This window comes from Bombus fervidus, chromosome 2, assembly GCF_041682495.2.
Source record: "Bombus fervidus isolate BK054 chromosome 2, iyBomFerv1, whole genome shotgun sequence".
NCBI classification, from domain to species: domain Eukaryota; kingdom Metazoa; phylum Arthropoda; class Insecta; order Hymenoptera; family Apidae; genus Bombus; species Bombus fervidus.
Window position 1 is genome coordinate 9,280,974 of NC_091518.1, and position 18,407 is coordinate 9,299,380.

At 33.3% G+C, this 18,407-nt stretch overlaps 2 protein-coding genes and 1 long non-coding RNA gene across 4 annotated transcripts; 2 read left to right on the plus strand and 1 right to left on the minus strand.

Annotated features, from left to right (window-relative positions):
• Positions 1–2,717: 2,717 nt before the first annotated feature.
• Positions 2,718–4,128, plus strand: LOC139997916 (uncharacterized). The gene is made up of 2 exons (XR_011803149.1): positions 2,718–2,827; positions 3,745–4,128. It is a non-coding gene; the product is annotated as an uncharacterized lncRNA (long non-coding RNA).
• A 40-nt stretch (positions 4,129–4,168) lies between these two features.
• LOC139997912 (uncharacterized) lies at positions 4,169–10,436 on the minus strand. Of its 2 annotated transcripts, none has more exons than XM_072021976.1 (8): positions 9,702–10,436; positions 8,770–9,362; positions 8,358–8,687; positions 8,214–8,282; positions 7,586–8,141; positions 7,239–7,497; positions 6,956–7,141; positions 4,169–6,853 (listed from the first exon to the last, which is right to left on the minus strand). In XM_072021976.1, exons 1-8 carry the CDS (start codon positions 9,856–9,858, stop codon positions 5,203–5,205), a joined length of 3,801 nt encoding a protein of 1,266 aa, XP_071878077.1. In that variant the 5' UTR covers positions 9,859–10,436; the 3' UTR covers positions 4,169–5,202. The 2 variants fall into 2 exon arrangements, with proteins under 2 accessions (XP_071878077.1, XP_071878076.1); XM_072021975.1 differs by having other exon boundaries at positions 7,239–7,515.
• A 3,484-nt stretch (positions 10,437–13,920) lies between these two features.
• On the plus strand, positions 13,921–16,951 carry Scpx (Sterol carrier protein X-related thiolase). Its single transcript, XM_072013116.1, has 4 exons — positions 13,921–14,113; positions 14,233–14,690; positions 14,794–15,169; positions 15,256–16,951. The coding sequence occupies exons 2-4, from the start codon at positions 14,261–14,263 to the stop codon at positions 16,067–16,069; spliced, it is 1,620 nt and encodes a 539-aa protein (XP_071869217.1). The 5' UTR covers positions 13,921–14,113; positions 14,233–14,260; the 3' UTR covers positions 16,070–16,951.
• The last annotated feature ends 1,456 nt before the right edge of the window (positions 16,952–18,407 follow it).

Genomic DNA, 18,407 nt, shown 5'->3' on the forward strand with positions numbered 1-18,407 from the left:
CCGGTTTTTTTGCTCATTTCTTCACGGTTTATCCGCCTGTCAGTGATTCTTTCATTTTCTTTTTTAAATTTAAACAGTACAATGAACTTATATACAAATACTAAGGAGTAAAAAGAATTATGTAATCAATATCGAGCATTCTCAGGTCAGAAGATAACATTCAATAAATAAATTAATCATCAACAAAAAAAGAAGGTATATATATATCGACAGGCGAACGAACAATTTTAAAGAGAAAGTGAAACTGAATGATCGAGACACCAGTAATAAACTTCCGCTTAATGAAGCAAAATTCGTTACTTCGAGTGAAGGCACTTTACCCACAGACTGATTTGCACTTTCCATTGCACGCACACGCAAGATCAATCTACGTGCTGCTCTATATACATATACATTGTTCAAACATCACTGTCACACATTTATAACGTTGCCTCTGTTTCTCGATATCGCGATAAAATCGCTCAAATGAAACTTGACCGATACAACTATTTGCCGGAACGTAATAACGAACGACTCGACTTCTAAACTATCATTATAGCGTTACAGCTTTCTAGTTTTTATCCACTTGTACGTCTCTAAAGTCTATCTAATTTCATATTAACATGCAATTTATTCGGTTTAAGAAAATAAAAACAAAAGTTGTTAGAATGGCGAGCCATAAAATCAGCTATCAACGTGAAAAATCAGGAAATAAAGGAATTATGTTTGTTCAAATAAAGAATTATATACTTGTATGTATATCGTTAAATACAAGAAAAATGAAAGAGGAAGTCGAGGTGTATAAATCGTCTATTATCGTTCGAGTTTCATTCAAGGGTTGTTTTATCTAGAAATAAATTGCACCTCTTCAAAATGAACGATCATCGGGGATATATTTGCACATTTGCTTCGCAAAAATATTCCCAACAGATCGTGTGTTACATTGTTACATAAATCACTTTCGCGATTTTCTCTTTACCGAAAATATCATACGTACACATATATACATATACATTTGCGCGTATTAATCGTTTTAAGTAAAACAACATGAAAGTTCACGCTAGGAATTGGTAGAATACTTAAATCACACACACATGGTGTATCGCGTGCATCGCTAGCCAAAATCGATACCACCACATGTAGCCTCGCGAACAAAGAATTCAGCTTAGAATATATCTTCAACTTTGTGAATTCCTTTGTAAGCAAATAACATAGCAACGATGACACGCGAAACACATTACTCGAGCTGCCAAAATTATCTTGCAAACTTTCTATCAATATATATATATACATTTATCTATACGCATTATTCTAATTTATAACAAGCCTATCCAGTATACATATTTGTCGATACATAAGATTTTGAGTAAATCCTATTTCATAAGAACCTTTGTAAAATTTCGAGTAGATTCTACTCTTTGCAATCCAATCCGTACAAACGATCAATATTTCGATTTCTTTCTTTCTTTTTTCTTTTTTTTTCTTTTTTTTTAAGACTTTACTGACGAAACGAATGATTATTTTAATTACTTTTAAAAGAGGAATATTTAGAAAATCATAGAAATGGTTTAGAGAATTATGGCCAGTTTTAACGGTCAGATTGATTGATTTTGGGATCGATTGTATAGATGGAAACCGCAAAGGGCGGAAATTGCGAATTTCGTGGCGAAACGCAATTCACCAGGCTTAAAATTTCAAGCAGAGATACATTTGCACGCGATTTATATTTTTTATTAATTTTCACTCGGTAACTCGATTACACAGGTTGAAAAAGATTAAAAGAGAAAGCAAGCGGTGAGAATGGTGAAATAGTAGAGGACCGTTAATGGGCATTTCTCTTCCTCCTTGCCTTTACTTCGTGCGCGAAGAAAAAGGTAATGATATAACGCTAAAAACTGCACAATATGTATTTTATACATTCGGTTCAGGCCATTGTACGTGCTCATGTTACAAGTATTATATATTCGTATCTTTCACGAGCTGGTATATACAAATCGATACACATCCCGCCACATTCTTTGAAATTCACCAGCGTTCGGCCTTTAAAGCACTTGTAAAAAGAAACAATAGAAACAGCAACGTAACGATCGAATTAAGATATTGAAGATTTTCCACGATGTGAGAAATTAAATCTATTCGTTATAATAAATTTATACATCTAGTCGATTTGTGCACCTATCAATTTTATAAGTAAATGTATTCGCAAACAATGAAATTTAAGTTTTACCAATAGATCATAATCATACACATGCATTATTTAAGGAAAGAATACATTTACCAAGAATAATGGACATTTTCATACTTAATTAATAATTTTGTTAAAACGTTACATAAATCCACGCATTGACTAAAAAGTCTAAGTATATATTTACCAAATAGAACATTTTTATCGTAACATATCAATGAACTTGCTTCTCATATATCATTTACAACATCATAATCGATGAAATAGTTGTTGAAAGCGTTTTAAAGTATATTGAAGATTATTTAAAAGTTTAAAAATTTCGATATGTTAGAATAAGTAAAAATGTTTGAACAGAAAAAGAGTAAGTTATCTCTTAGGCCACATGAATTATAAAATACAGATAATGTAAGGAAGAACCAAAAATCGATTTTCTGTGATAGTAGGCGAATCGAGGTAGATCCATAGAAATTTCAGATAGTCAAATAATATAAACTTCACGAGTCGTAATGAAGAAAGATAAATTTTTGTAATCTTGTAATTTTTGTAATTTTTGTAAATAATAATTCATATACCTTCGTCCGTGAGTTTCTAAAATAAAAAGTGAAAAATAGAAGGAAAAGGAGATTATTTCCAAAGACATGAAATAAAATGATCTATAAGTTTGTAAGTACCTTGGGTCTGTTAAAAAAAAGAGATAAAATAAAAATGTTTAATATATGTGAATTAATTAAAATAAGGATAATAGAAAATAAAAGAAAAAATTGATTAAACAGAGAAAAGAGTGAAAGAACTATGGATCTACATAAAATCACACCGTCGCGATCGAACATACGAATCTTTAAAGGAAAGCAATGGATAGCCGCGCTTTAGTTCCTCTACTATCTTCCATTATAAGTAGAGAAAATAAAACATTTCTCTTTCTTCTTTATCACGGAATGCTTTAAACAAATAGGTACAAAAAAAATACAATGTACGTTAAACAGGAGTACGGTTTGTCGAGTGCTGGCAAGGTCCTCGGTAAATTGCAATGTTTTATTAAACAGTCAATTAGTTTTCCAAGGATTTATCTTGCTACACTTAATTCCTGTGCATTTCGCTACCGATATCTACATGTATTTTTCATTTTCATTCAAGACAATGATTCGTTTGCTTGCTACCCGAGTTTCAAAATATCATTTTTCACAAAAATTCTTTTCTGTGATTAGTAGATTATAAATGTTTATGCAAATTATTCAAAATTCTTTCATTCATTAAATATTGTAACAAATACCTTACTTTGGATATTTTATATATTTTTACACATCTCGTACACTTTTGCTTCCATAAATTTCCCACAAATACGTAAACATGTAAATACGTAAACATCCACAATCGAGCGATGAGATTCGTAAAACGAATAATCAAGATACATAAAAAGAAACTTTACTGTTTTTACAATCACAGTGTATGTATATATATGTATGTATGTATGTATATATATATATACACATATATACGTATTTATATATACACACATAGTTTTACAATTCTTTGTAAAAAAAAAACTCCATCGACTTATCTATTTTCCTTTTTTGTCACAGATGAGAAACGCTCGAGAACATTCAACGCAGTGGATGAAAAAAGAAGAAACGAAATGAAAAGAAAACGGATTGGTCAGGCAAACGAATCATCGTCAACGGAACTCGTTCGTCACATTTCTTTTTTCTTTTCTTTTTTTTTTTTTTTTTTTTTCGTGCAATGGTCTTTGTTCCTTCGCAATAGGAAAAACAAGAACAAAATAAAAATGATTGTAAGATATTGGATTGTAATATATTCAATAACGACCTGCTCTTATATCTAACGTACTTCGCGCTTTCGTCTTGACAATATAACATTCGTTTCCGTTTTTTCTTTCATTCAGATTCGAGCTCTCCTCGCAAAAAAACGAAATGAACACATGTTATTATGTATTATGTATATTACTCGTGAAAAAAGTGGGGGAAATGTACGAAGTGGACCAGAACATAAACATTGCATTTTTATTAATACACTTTGAAGATTCATTTGACATGCCTGTTTATAAACGAGCCTCGATGAAACGATTAGAAATGTGGACAGGCGGAGAAAAACAGGCAATTAGCGTTTTATTTCTGGTTAATAGGCAAGTGAATAAAGAGAAGCGATCCATTAAACGATTTCTAAAGGCCTAGAGCTGCTCTCCTTTTCTTCGTTTTTTGCTTTTCTCGTTTCGACACGTAACATTCACCTTTAAAGGCTAAAAGGATCAACGTCAAAGCAAAATCATTTTTACAGGTCAACCCACCTGACATATAAATATTCTTTCTTTTTTCACCTTGCTTGTACTTGTAATAACACATATGTACGTAAAACAGAAGTTTCTTTTGTCTTACATAAAATCCTAGGAGGTAAAATATCGACCATTACCGAAGCGACAACCGTCGACGATACGCACACTATTGTATAATGTCCCTTGTTCCATCAATATTTGTATCAGCACTGATTGGAAGTGCTAACGACAAGGTTGTATTAATGTAACGTTGATGGTCCCGCTTCGACAATACATCTAGTACTTTGTAATAAACGCGTGTACATGTATCTGAGAATCGAATCAAGTTTCTTCAAAGAGCATGTAGAGACGGAGCAAGAAAAAGAGATAGAGAGAGAATGCGTTTATATGTACGTGTACATCCTTTATATCTATATTATCTATGTAGTTTTATTTATATATGTATATAGGCGAATCAATCGCACAAAGAAGTGTGAATCTCCGACAAGGGAAATCACCTCGTGTGGGATCACACCAACTCTTAACCCCATTACCCCGTCTATACGTCCAGAGATGCACACAACGATCTCCTCATGTGACGATTCCACAGTGGGTTTCTTTTTTTCACGCAGTAATTAATACGTATGTACAGAATACAAAAAAACGATCGTTCTTATTTTTCAAAAACAGTGTATATTCCTTCCTTGGCAAAAGTTTCTTTCCTTCTTGTTTTCCTTTTTATCCTTCTTAATAGAGAGAATTCATGCACTTTCTACCAATTGTTACCACGTCCCCGACCTCTGAAGCCGTTACCCCTAAATTGTCCACCGCGTTTCAGTCCTCTCGGCATGAAGTTACCGATCACAGGTCCACGAGGTCCCCTGTCCATCCAAGGAGCTCTTGGACCACCCCTGAAACCCCGACCCCGAGGTGGACCACCCCTCCAAGGAGGAAATGGAACCGGACCACCGAGACGCGGTCGGAAGTTCGGCCCAACGGGACCGTCGAAATCGTACATCCCTTGATGTGACTCCGCTGAGACCTGTGGTATCGGCCCGTTCAAACCGGCATCAGACTCTGTCGGTGTCTGCGGCCCGTTCGACACGATCCTCTTTTTACTACAGCTAACATCGTTCTCGTCGAAGCTACCATTCGTCGACGGTCTCTTCAATTCGTTGCTTGGTGTTGAATTTCCAAGATCGTCCATTTGATCTGGTATATGTTGCTGTTGCGACTGCTCGGGTAGATTCATTTCTTGACCGGTATTTTCAATAGATTCGCTACTGTCACAGGTCTTCTCTGAAATTACAGCTTCTGGTTCGATCTGTTCTTCATATTCTGAGACAGGAACATATTGATTGTGCTGCGAGTCTTTAGGCTCCGTTATCACGGGTACAACAGTCACTTGGTTCGTTGCTTGTTGTTCATCCGGCTCCATAATTGGAGTTTCAGACTCGTGTTCCTGAAGATTCGAACCACTTGAGTATACAGATTGCTGGTCGAGGCTCCGTGAGTTTGGTGTGCCGTGTGGTAATCTACGATCTTGACAGTTTTCTTCTTGTTCGGTGTCTGGAAGATGCTCTGCATTCGTTGGCGCTTTGTTTTCGTTGGACAGTCCTATGGGCATGCCATCTTCGTCGAGAATGACAACAGTGTCTGGTGCTGGTACCAGTAAAGGGCGACTGTTTGGTAGGATTTCTGGGGACGACCTTTGATGTTGCTCTTGCGATCGGGATTTGCGACTGTTTTGAAGGTTCCTTTGTTTGTGATCATCCGAGTATCTGTCTCGTCGGTTCCTTGGAAAACCACGACCACCTCGACCTCCTCGGTCGTTCCGATGAAAACCGATATCTCTGTGTTGATGCTCCGTTGATTGGGAGTACCTGCCACGCATTTGTGGATCACCAAGGAACTCCTGATTAGGTCGTAATGCGTGATTTTCACAATACTCAAACTCTTGCTTTGAAAATTCCGACTGAGTTTGGTGCATTTGATGGAATTCTTGTGGGAAATCCTGCTGGTTTTGGATGAAATTTGGCGGTGGCCTGTTTTGATGAAAATTTGATTGAGCTGGATGAAATTCTGCGGGATTGTGTCGAAAGTCTGTTTGATCTTGATGAAATGATGGTTGGCCTGGATGAAACTGGGGTGGCGGAGGTGGGGGCGGAAGAGGCCCTGAATGCATCATGTGCACGTCTTGCATTATTTGTCCGTGAGATCCTGGCATTTGACCCGCGGGAAGCGGAATCATTCGCATGTCCATATCCATGTGCTGTGAAGTCGCTGATTGATTACCGACTCTCATATCCCTGTCTTGTGATCGAACGTCAACTAAAACCCTTCCCTTTGGCTTACTGTCAGTCTCGTCGTCCGACATTTCCATGTCGACGCTTTCCACAATATCGCCTGGTTGCATGTGTTGCCTGATTCCGTATTACAAAGCATTAAAGTTGTTACGGTGAAAATTAAAACTGCTATTGCAATCCTACAAAATTCTAATAATTGAGCGAGTTTCAGTATCTTACCGGTAATCTTGATCGCCTGTGGACCACAAGTTGTTACTGTTAGCTAACGCATTCATAGAATTGTCGTTGACATTATGATTCGCCGGACTTCCTGTTAAACTAATCAAGTTTCGATGATCAACATCCGCTGCTTTCATCAAACGATATGGTAATTGATTCTCTACCGTTATCGGGATAGGTATTACTCTGAAAAATAATAAATTAAATATGTTTTTGCTTAAAATTCTCTGATTAGTATACATATATGAAATGATTCTTGTTGAATTGTTATTAAATTCTTCACCTATGATCCACATCTCCAGCAGTACTTAAAAGAGATTCTTGTGGTTGAGAGTCATCGTATTCAACTGGATCTGTAAATCCAGCTTTCTCATACATGGGTGGTGACTCTGGTGTTTCAGATAAAATTTCATTTTTCCCTCTAACAGCGTTAGTCCACGTAGTTTCGTTACTAGGATCCCATCTATCCATATCACCATCTATCCAGGTTTTCGATTTTTCGTCGCACTCACCAGGCCAAGTTGGATTCATGCTATTTTTTCCTGGAAATATTACGGAACCTGCTATGTTATAAACTTATAGAGCTGATATCAAAATTTGTATATGTTATATTGCAAAATAAATTCATACCCTTTTCCTCCCATTTGGCTGGTTCCTTCATAGTTTCACTCGTAGGTGTCCACGTTGGAAACTTAGGTGGTAACTTATTATAACAGTTTTCATCGTCGAGAAAAATTGGAGGAGGTAATGGTGGAGGTGGTAAAGGATTAACAGTATTATTATTAGTCGGGCCATCGAAAGGTACAGTAATGTTACTCTGGCTGTTTTGACTGGAATACGGTGAAGGAGTATGCGACTCGCCGGATAAGTTTCGAACAGGCAATGGAGTACTGTGGGTTATAGGGCAATTATTCACACCAATAGATGTATTTTGATTTCCCATAATTCTTGAGATCACAGGGGTTACTGAATGCTGCCCTAGTATAGGCGAGTGCCTGTAATTTGAACGCTGTGGAGATTCTACTCGCGATTCTGGAATATCTAAACCAAGACCAGGAATACCACCAGGATCTTGAGATCCATCAGAGGAAGGAAGAACAGTCTTTAAAAAACTAGAGATATTAAAATCTGCACTATTACTTTCATTTTTGGAGGGCCTCATGTTGATTACTTCTATTGGTTTAGCCTAGTAAAATATGCATAATATCTTTATTATGTTTTATCAGATAATAAATGTTTATTTTGATTAAATATATACCTCCAATGATTCGTTATATTGCTGTGACATTCCAGTAGGCGTTAACGATCTTTCATTAAATATGTTTCGCTTTAATGTGAAAAACGAATGATTTACAATAATATTCATTGAAATTAATATGTTATTCTAACTTTGGTGTCTTACCATATTACCAAAATCCACATTTCCTCCCATAAAAGATGAAAAATTATTAGTAAAATCACCAGAATCATTTCCTTGGCCCATTTCTGGAGCTGGTACAGGTACTGGATCATACTCATGAGAATATGAACCATACATAGATGGTGGTGCTACATCTATAACTCCTAACTGATTTTGAGATTGATTTTCTTCTCCTGGAAGTTCTATATCACTATCAGGACTTGGAGATGGAGCATTTATGTCTGGTGATGGAATTGGTGAAACTAATGTTGGTAAAAGCTCGTCCAATTTTTTCTTCAAATTTTTTACACGACTACCAAAATTTCTGTATGCCTATTAATAAAGAATTTTAAGAATGTTAAGAAACATTAATGAATATTAAGGATAGTACACTGATTTTTTTTAATGTACTTACATTAGTAACTATTTTCACTTCACCTCTTTGAGTTTCATAAAATTGATCAGCCTGTTCTAACAGCTCAAGTACTTGAGTTCTTTCTCTAATTTCTGCCTCCAATGCACGTACATAATTTTCAACATTTCTAACTGCCAAATCCACTTCCTTTTCTGCATCTTCAACTCTTCTCCTATCTTTCAAAGAAGCACATAATTCTTCTGCATTCTCTATATCTATATTGCTGTCACGTAAATCTCTTAATCGAGCATCAGTTGCTTGTTCTAGTGTAGCACATGATCTCATAGTAGAAATGAGTAAAGCAGCTTGAAATTCTTCTGGAGGTACTGTTGGCTGGGGTTCTAATTTCTTTTTTGGAGCTGCTGAAATTAATCCGGATAGGTCTGCTAAGAATTCTTCATCATACACTTGTCTCTGATCCCAAATTTTAAAAATCCTTAATATACGATGTTTCACTTTCTCATCTCTAACCATGGTCGTTGCTCGTTGCAGAGTTGTGCCCCAGGATTCCACAAATTCAAAATTTTTTCTCTTGGAGTATTGTATAACATCATTTGCCAGATAAAAAAGTGTAAGACGGTGCTCAACTTTTACTGTCATTCAAGAAAATGTCACTGTTATTTTAAAAGTTACAAATCAATAAAAAAAAAATGATATAACTCAAGAACAGCATGTATATTTCTAATGACGATAACAGAATCAAATATTACAATAATATAATACATAAATTTTTAATATTTTACTACAAAAAATTAAATATTTCATCAATTACAGTTTACATTTTACATTCTTAATAAAACCCTTTAAGATTACTCTACTTCCTAATACCAATAACACAAATAATCTAAATCTTAAAACATAAACAAAGAAGAATAAAACTTAAAACTAAATACAGCAATGATTTTATACTGAAACAAAAAATATAAACTTACCCTTCTTAAGAACTTGCAACCAGGTAGCAACAATCTTCTTATGGTGCTGTCTCCTCTCCAAACACCAAGCAGAAAGACCTTGTATTGACTCCTGCGAATCTTTCAATGTGTGAAGCCTTCGTTCGAAGAGCTCCACATCAAAATCACTTGACGCCATTATAGATTGGAATAACACATTTAACGTGATATTTACAAGATTAATCCAACGTCACGTTTTAACGTGAACCACCGAGAGGAACACGTGGAACTTTGTTCTGCTATCATAGGTATGTCTATATACTTAGACAATCAACCTAACCAAGTAAGTATCGCTACTATGTTGATCGTCGGGTTATTAAACCTCGTGAACGTTCATTCGAATCAAACCATCTTATCCTTTTTATCCCGATAACGTTTTCCAATTCGTCGAACTCTGTTTCGCACAGAAAACAACCGAAATTTCTGAAAATCACTTCGCTTCGGAGTTCGCCTAATATGCACGCTAAAGACACCGCTTTCACGTCGCTTACGAACCTCAATGAAACTTCTTCGATTCCACCAGTAAATTCGTCGCAACGATAATTTCATCCACTCGGTATTATTGTACACGTAACATGTCAACTTTCGCTGGGTATCTGAAAACTATCGTATTTCTATGTGACCGATCTTGAAAACAAGAGTCCGCCATCTTTTTAGAACCAAAACACGAGCGCGCAATGGCCGGCGCGATTTTCTAGTATACAGGGTAACACTGAAATAAGTAAGCTTTGGTAACATCGTTTATCCTTCCTGAGGATGAAAAAAAGTCATGTAAACATAGATCCAAGGACTGTCTTTTCTGAAATGTAAACATGTTTTGATTATATCGAATGTTTCTTGAATAGTTCTCACGTGTAGAATTATGAATCAATTGCGAATTTTTATTCTTCATATTGTTATTTTTTATTCTATATTTTTATCAATACAATTAATGTAGAACTTATAAATCGCAGTGACTCGTTTTACCTATTAACAAATTATAGGAAATTATTATAGATCCACTCTACTTTAGACATTTCATATATTTTTGCATATTATGTGTATACATATTTAAAATTTTGTACAAATGCATAAAAATCCATAGTCTAATTATGAGCAATGTCAACATTTTCTTTCTGTCATATAAGAGCTAAATATTAATAAATATTATAACATGTACAAAAATCGTATTACATTACAGTATTTGACAAAATCCGGAATATACCGGGAATTTTTTAATATCTTTGATAATCAAATAATGATATGAATACGCATATTGATAATACAAAAGAAAATCATGTTCAATAATTTAATTTTGTAGTCGATACACAATCAGAAAGAAGCTGATTCTAATATAAAAATAAATTAAAAATGCAGGATATTTTCGACAAATTTGTTTTCGAGAATATTAGGTTTGAATAGTTAGTAATGCATTTATAAGTAACTTGGCTAATTTGCTCAATTTATACATATGGTCATCACTGTGTACTTCTATGTTTATAAACAATCTAAATTAGGATTTGTATAATTTAAGTTGTAGGTATAATTTAAAATAATGCATTAAGGTCTTAATATTGACATTAATAATTTATAAAATGTTAAAAATGTTGTCTTCGATGTCCATGACAATTGCTTTATTTATTATTCTTAAATCGTAAAAACAATTAAATTCTTGATATCGTAAATACGGTTTTAGATTTTCGTTAACTAAAATAATACATCAATTATTGAAACTCTTACAATTATTTATAATTCAAATCATAATTCATAATCAAATCATAATTTATAATCAAATCATAATTGACATTTATAAACACAAATTAGTTAGCTCGAGACAAAATTCAAAAACAGCATTTTTTCACAGAATACACAACATCGCTTTCAAACTTCTTAATTGATCCTTATATTAAATAATACCAGAAAAGAAATCTCTGATAACATGTTTTCCAGGTAACAGTTTGGACTTTGGTTCTCTCAGGATTAATAATAGAGAGAAAATTTTCCCTTTGCTAGTAATCATAAATAATCTCTTTTCATATCGCATTTTTATGTTTGATTACTTCTAATTTAAGAATAATAATAATTAATTAAGAATAATTTTATTACTAATTAAACAAAACGTAAACTATAGATATCACAAGTCTTATAAAAATTAATGCTTAATTCATTTATCAATAATGTCTAAAAATATAAATTATGTTATGTAAATTAAACATGTTATGTAAATAAAACAAATTTACGTAACGTCTTTCTTAAACCCGAATCGATTAAACGCTAACTGCCTTAGTATTCCTTTTACTGCAAATTTACCATTAGTTAGGTTAATAATTTATATTCCGGTTTAATTACAAACTTTATTTAGAAAATTAATTATTGTATCTATAGAAAACCAAATTTAATGATACTTAGGAAGCGACATCTCGAGTAGGAAGATTGTAACTTAAGTTAGTATTAAGTAAATGTAGAGATGGAAAGAAGTTTCCTGGAACGAACGCAAATTTGATTGGTTATTTCTGATGAACCCAACATAATCGTAATAACAAGCACATCTATCGGTCAGAATTTTCGCAGTAGAATCGCAATAGAATTCTATCTATTTTGCAATAGAAGGTCAGAAGTACGGCAAATAGAGATGAATAGAGAGATCTCGAGAACAATGTTAAAAAAGTCTGTCAAAATATTGACACTGAGAATAAGGGCCTCTCGTGGCTAACGGTTGCACTGTTCGCCTATTTCGTATCCGGAAGTCGGGAGAAACGAGCGAATGCTCGGTGAGAGGAGAAATGTATGATCGTGACTTTGACTTGCATCGGTGAGTACTGGAGGAGGAATGTGCGCACGCCACATAGCACTGCCAGAGCAACTATATATATATGTACAGATATACTGCCAGCCATGAGTACTAGGATACTGATTGATGTGTAGTATAAATCACATGCCTTTTGTTACTTTTATTTTTTAGTTATTTTATTATAAATTTATTATTCCATTTGCATTATACATGCCTTGTAATAAAGACTAAATAAAGTAAAATTTGTTAGAATTTCTAATAAATATGACAAGTAGATATACTAATACTTATGTCCGACAGTGTAGATAGATTTGTTGTCAACTACCTATTTTAAAGCTGGTCCTCAACTAATTTCGATAATTTCTGAATATAATGAAGCAATTTATAACAAAAAGCGCAATTTAAAAAGAGGAACACGGTTTTGTTTTGTCGAACCAAAGAAGGTTAATTAAATAATATAAACAATGTCCAATGTGCAAATTTAAAACAAACATATTTAAAAATTAAAAAATATGTTAAACGTACTTTCTATTCTTAATTAAAGTGTAAATAATTAAGCGGCGAAAACTTTACGACGTAAGGATATAAAGCGTAAATGTAAAGTTAAAGTGGAAAGTATCGAACATTCCGAGCATCTGTATGTCGCATGTACGTGTCTATCCGACTTTTTCCAAAGCCGTAATCTCGCGTACCCATACATTCTTAGTAAGCACGAATTTGCCTCTTTAAACGAATTTGTCCCTTTAAAAGGACTATCCCCGCTACTTTATGAAACTGATCACTCGAAACAGTTTCCATTGTTATCTATAATCCAAACAGATATTTCTTACAGCATTGCATATGTAGTTGTGCATAGGGGCTTTAAACTCGTCTGACCCTCGTTTATAAACAGAAGATAAGCGGCCAGCGGCCGGCAACCAATTGACGCATATGCTGCCACAAACGCACAATCATATGCAGAAATACGTTATAGCGATACCAGTGGTTTTTTACAAATATCTTGGAAACTAAGACCGACCACCGGTTATATGTACAAAAAGAAGTTGTTTAAAATGTTGAGCTTTACAATGTAGTCAAGAATCATCGAAATCCCAAAGGAAGTAGCGTTTCTTTAAGTTTACTAAGTAACTAGAAAATAAAATTATATAAAAAGCATGTAATTGATACTAAATATCAATCAATGTCCTAATACTCATAACTAACAATATGTATGTACGTATATGTTTATTCCGCCACTGCTCTATGTCGTGCGCATATTTCCTCTTCACTGGTCAACGGTACGAGTCAGGGTCGCTGGTCGCACATTTGTACTTTCTCTCGCCGTTAGCATTAGCATGTTTCTCCCACCAAGAGCACCAGAAACAAGACGTGATGATAGTGCAGCTGTTGACCACGAGAGGCCCTTATTCTTAGTGTCCATTTTTCACCCGTTAACATTGACGATCTCCCTACTCCATATTCCCTACTTCTTAGTCATGTCTGGCGACGGCGATTATCAAACTGGCAACTGGCGACGAACACTATGTTAACAAATCTATGGTCATTTAACATTTAGCAGCTGAGTGCAATTGACCTACTAACAAAATAGTTTTGTCAATTTTCATTTTTGCATTATTAGATAGCTGTAAATAAGAATAAAGTTCAGTACGTAGTATTTATTAATAAGTAATAACGTTTTAAACAGCTGTGTCCAAGGAAAAGAACATCTAAGTATACTTATTATTTTTTCTTGGAATTCCAAAGTCCACTCTACTTCTAAGAAAACTTCAAAATGTCACAGAGGATAAAAGTTTACATTATTGGTGTCGGTATGACAAAATTCGAGAAACCGGGTAAACGGGAAGATTTCGATTATCCGGTCATGGTGAAGGAAGCAGTTACAAAAGCTTTGCAAGATGCAAATGTTTCTTATGATAATGTGAAAGCAGCATGTGTTGGATATGTTTATGGTGATTCTGCTTGTGGTCAACGAGCGTTGTATCAAATAGGTTTTACCGGTTGTCCTATATATAATGTAAATAATAATTGCGCCACTGGCTCAACTGCTTTAATAATGGCTAAACAGATTATTGACACTGGCTCTAGTGATTGTGTGTTGGCTCTTGGTTTTGAAAAAATGGAAAAAGGTTCTTTAATGTCTAAATTTGCGGATCGTACCAATCCGATGGACAAACATGTGGAACTCATGGCTGATATTGCTGGTGAATCATCACAAATTATTATTGAGCTACTTTTTGTAAAGAATTTTTGTTCCATTATTAATTTTTTTTCTCTTTCATTACTTATTTATATTTTTATTCCCAGGTATAAATGAAAGCCCAATCACTGCTCAAATGTTTGGAAACGCTGGACTTGAACATATGAAGAAATATGGTACCAAAGTTGAGCACTTTGCGAAAATTGCGTATAAAAATCATTTACATTCTTTAAACAATCCGTACTCACAGTTCCAAGAAAAATACACATTGGAGCAGATAATGAAATCTCCAAAAGTATTTGGACCTCTTACCAAGCTTCAGTGTTGTCCAACATCTGATGGTGCAGCAGCTGTAGTTCTGGCTAATGAAGACTTTGTTCGTAAACATAGACTTGAATCTCAGGCAGTAGAAATTGTAGCAATGGAAATGGCCACAGATCTAGCTTCGACATTCACAGAAAAGAGTTCTATTAAACTTATTGGGTAAGAAACATCAATGTATGTCATGTATTTGGCAATTTGTCAACATTAAGATAGGTAAGTAATATTGCTATTTGTTTACTTTACAGCTATGATATGACAAAAAATGCTGCTGAAAAGGTGTTCACTCAGTCTCCTTACAAGCCATCAGATGTAGATGTTATAGAATTACATGATTGCTTTTCTACTAATGAACTTATTACATATGAAGCATTGGGTCTTTGTCCTCCAGGTCATGGTGGAAAGTTAGTTGATGCTGGAGACAATACATACGGAGGAAAATATGTAATAAATCCTAGTGGTGGTTTGATCTCAAAGGGACATCCTTTGGGAGCAACAGGATTGGCACAATGTGCTGAACTTTGTTGGCAACTTCGAGGAAAAGCTGGCAAACGACAAGTGCCAAACGCAAAACTTGCTCTGCAACATAACATAGGTTTAGGTGGAGCAGTTGTGGTTGCTCTGTATCGTATGGGCTTCCGTCAATCTCATATAACTAAGAGAAACTTAAGTGCATCTGATCCGGACCAGTTCAAGGCAAGTGTGTTGTTTAAATTATTAGACATCGCAATGCAAGAGGATGAAGAAAATCTGGTTGAAAAAGTTCGCGGAGTGTTCGGATTTAAAGTAACCAACGGACCAGGAGGCGCGGAAGGCTTTTGGGTTGTGGATACTAAAGTAGGAAAAGGAAAAGTAGAATATAATGGAAAAACTAAACCTGATGTTATAATTACGATTAGCGATGTAGACATTATCGATTTTATTTCCGGAAAATTGCATCCGCAAAAAGCATTTTTCCAAGGTAAAATTAAGGTCCAAGGTAACATGGGAATGGCAATGAAACTAATCGAATTACAAAAGCGTGCAGGCAAAAAGATTGAACTTCTTCGATCTAAACTATAAAGGGCATTAAGTCAAAGAAAACGATCTTTCAATATCGAAGACGACGTAAATTTAATTCCAGAAATCAGAGGATTGCGTATGCTACTTTACTATTCTTTTTTTATTTCTCTATTTTTATTATTTTTTTCTAAATATTTATAATCTGAATACTTAATCAAAGTATACACACTCTCATTCCACTATCTAAAGTTATATAATTTAATATACACTGTTCTCAATTGTGTGTACGCGCACATAAAATTGAATTATTTAAAATATAATATCGTTATTATATAATAAAAAAGAAGAAAGTTTTTTAGAAAGTTTTTATATGAGATATATTGATAGTTACTATTTTATCTTAAAATTCTATTTTTATAAATGTTATCCCACTTTGAGAGAATTATATTTGACAAGAAAAAAAGTGAATAAACAAAAAAAAAATAATAATAATTTTTTTGTTTCACATTAAATATAAAGTATTTTTATCTGTTAACCTTATCTAGTTTTTAAATGAACTGTAACTCAATCCAATTTGTAGTCAAATTTGTAGTCAAAGAACAAATCTTGATTATTTCTTAAAAATAATTGTGTTGAGTTTCTAAATTAAATTGACAATTTTATTCTGAGTTTATTGAATTGGTTGTAATATGTTATCAAGTCATGTTCTTTAAAAAAAGTATCTGTTCAAAGATAATAGATATTATGTATATAAGAAAAGATGTATAAGAAAAAGAAAAGTTTTTATAGAATAACTTTTACAAGTGATGAAAAACAGATGATATAAATTCAGAAGCGAGATATAATAAAAAATAAATAAAAAAATTACGCGATGAAGGTGTAGGGTATTGAATTTATTAGCGATATTTGTTTTTTACTATAAAATAAATGAAACGAACAAATTATAGTGCGTTTTTTTTTAATGAATCTTGTTCCTTGCCTCCATGAAGATATTCCTTGCATATTTATAAGCATTACGTGCTCGATGAATAGTGGTATTCCACAATTTATCACAACTTGTTAATGAAACCTTGTTAATTAATTTCAATGAAACCGGCTTTCTATCCGTGAAAGGAATTCTTCAGTACATATTACACGTGAGATTTTAATTATTTACGTATAACATGTTCGTAAATTAAGAATTTTATACAATTGTAAGCAATATAAATTCATAATTACAAATAATATAACAAATAGAAAATTGTAATGTACTACATTACAATATAATTTAAGATAATAAATATAGAAAATCTGACATAGGCAATTTTGCAATAAAAATAACTCAATTAAAATTTAAATTACTAAAGAAAATAGTTACTTTTCATTAACAAATCTTCTTTTACAATAGTATAATACAATACAATTTGCATTTTCGAAATTACTTGACTCTAACCTTACCAGATCCGGTCAAATGATCGGTTTCAAAATTTAATTAAAAATTGTACATTCATTGTTATTTCTTTTGCTCATCTAACTTTATGTAAATTCTTATATTAACAGAAATTGTGAAATTGATTAATCAGATAGTATAAGAATTATATAAAGTTAGGTGAATAAAAGAAATAACGATAAATGTACAATTTTAAATTAAATTTGGAAACCGGTTATTAGAACGGGCCCGGTAAAGTTAGCGTCAATAACTGGTAGCAAAAGATGTACGTAAACCGGGAATATATTATGGGCAATATGCCATTCGATGTATAGTTAATAATGACGACTGTCATCTACCAAATTATCACCTATAAAATTGTAATGCGGTGAAAAGAAAGTGAAAACTATATAATAATTAAAGAGTTCATAATAAAGACAATCCTTATCAATTTCTGTCTTTAACTTTTATTCCATATACTCTAGTACCTTACTCTCGCATTTCATTTCATTTACCACATTTCATACTAGAGTTATTCGTATCCTGAGTTTTACAAAATATTTTTATATCATATAATTCGCATCATTAGCGATGGTAAATACGTTTATCCATAGCGTTTTTAATTAACGCTAACTTAAAGATCATATTAAAATGCATCGTTCGATAATATATATCATTAACTACTTATTTTTAACAAAAACAGGAATAAATTTGCAAAATTTACTTTAGATGCTTTTGTGGATTTGCATATAAATGTACTAAGTTCAAAGTTGAGAGAATAATTTTATGTGTAATGTTCCTAAATGACTGAGTATTTGTATAATCATTAATATTAATAATCAATTTGCATCTTGCAACTTCTAGTATGAAAAAAAACTGTTAAATTACATATTTAAACATGCTGCGATCTTTGAATTTGTATACTTTAGTCTTACTCTTTACTAAAGAATATGTTTAACATAAAATTGGAACGAAAAACTTTGTGGAACA

Bases quoted from the DNA above. Each gene is read 5' to 3' on its own strand.
- Scpx (XM_072013116.1), top strand. From the start codon at position 14,261: ATGTCACAGAGGATAAAAGTTTACATTATTGGTGTCGGTATGACAAAA. The intron at 14,691-14,793 runs GTGAATCATCAC...TTTTATTCCCAG, and splicing joins ACTCATGGCTGATATTGCTG to GTATAAATGAAAGCCCAATC. The intron at 15,170-15,255 runs GTAAGAAACATC...TTTACTTTACAG, and splicing joins AGTTCTATTAAACTTATTGG to CTATGATATGACAAAAAATG.
- LOC139997912 (XM_072021975.1), bottom strand. From the start codon at position 9,858: ATGGCGTCAAGTGATTTTGATGTGGAGCTCTTCGAACGAAGGCTTCAC. The intron at 8,688-8,769 runs GTAAGTACATTA...CTTTATTAATAG, and splicing joins AAGTGAAAATAGTTACTAAT to GCATACAGAAATTTTGGTAG. The intron at 7,142-7,238 runs GTGAAGAATTTA...ATTATTTTTCAG, and splicing joins GCTGGAGATGTGGATCATAG to AGTAATACCTATCCCGATAA.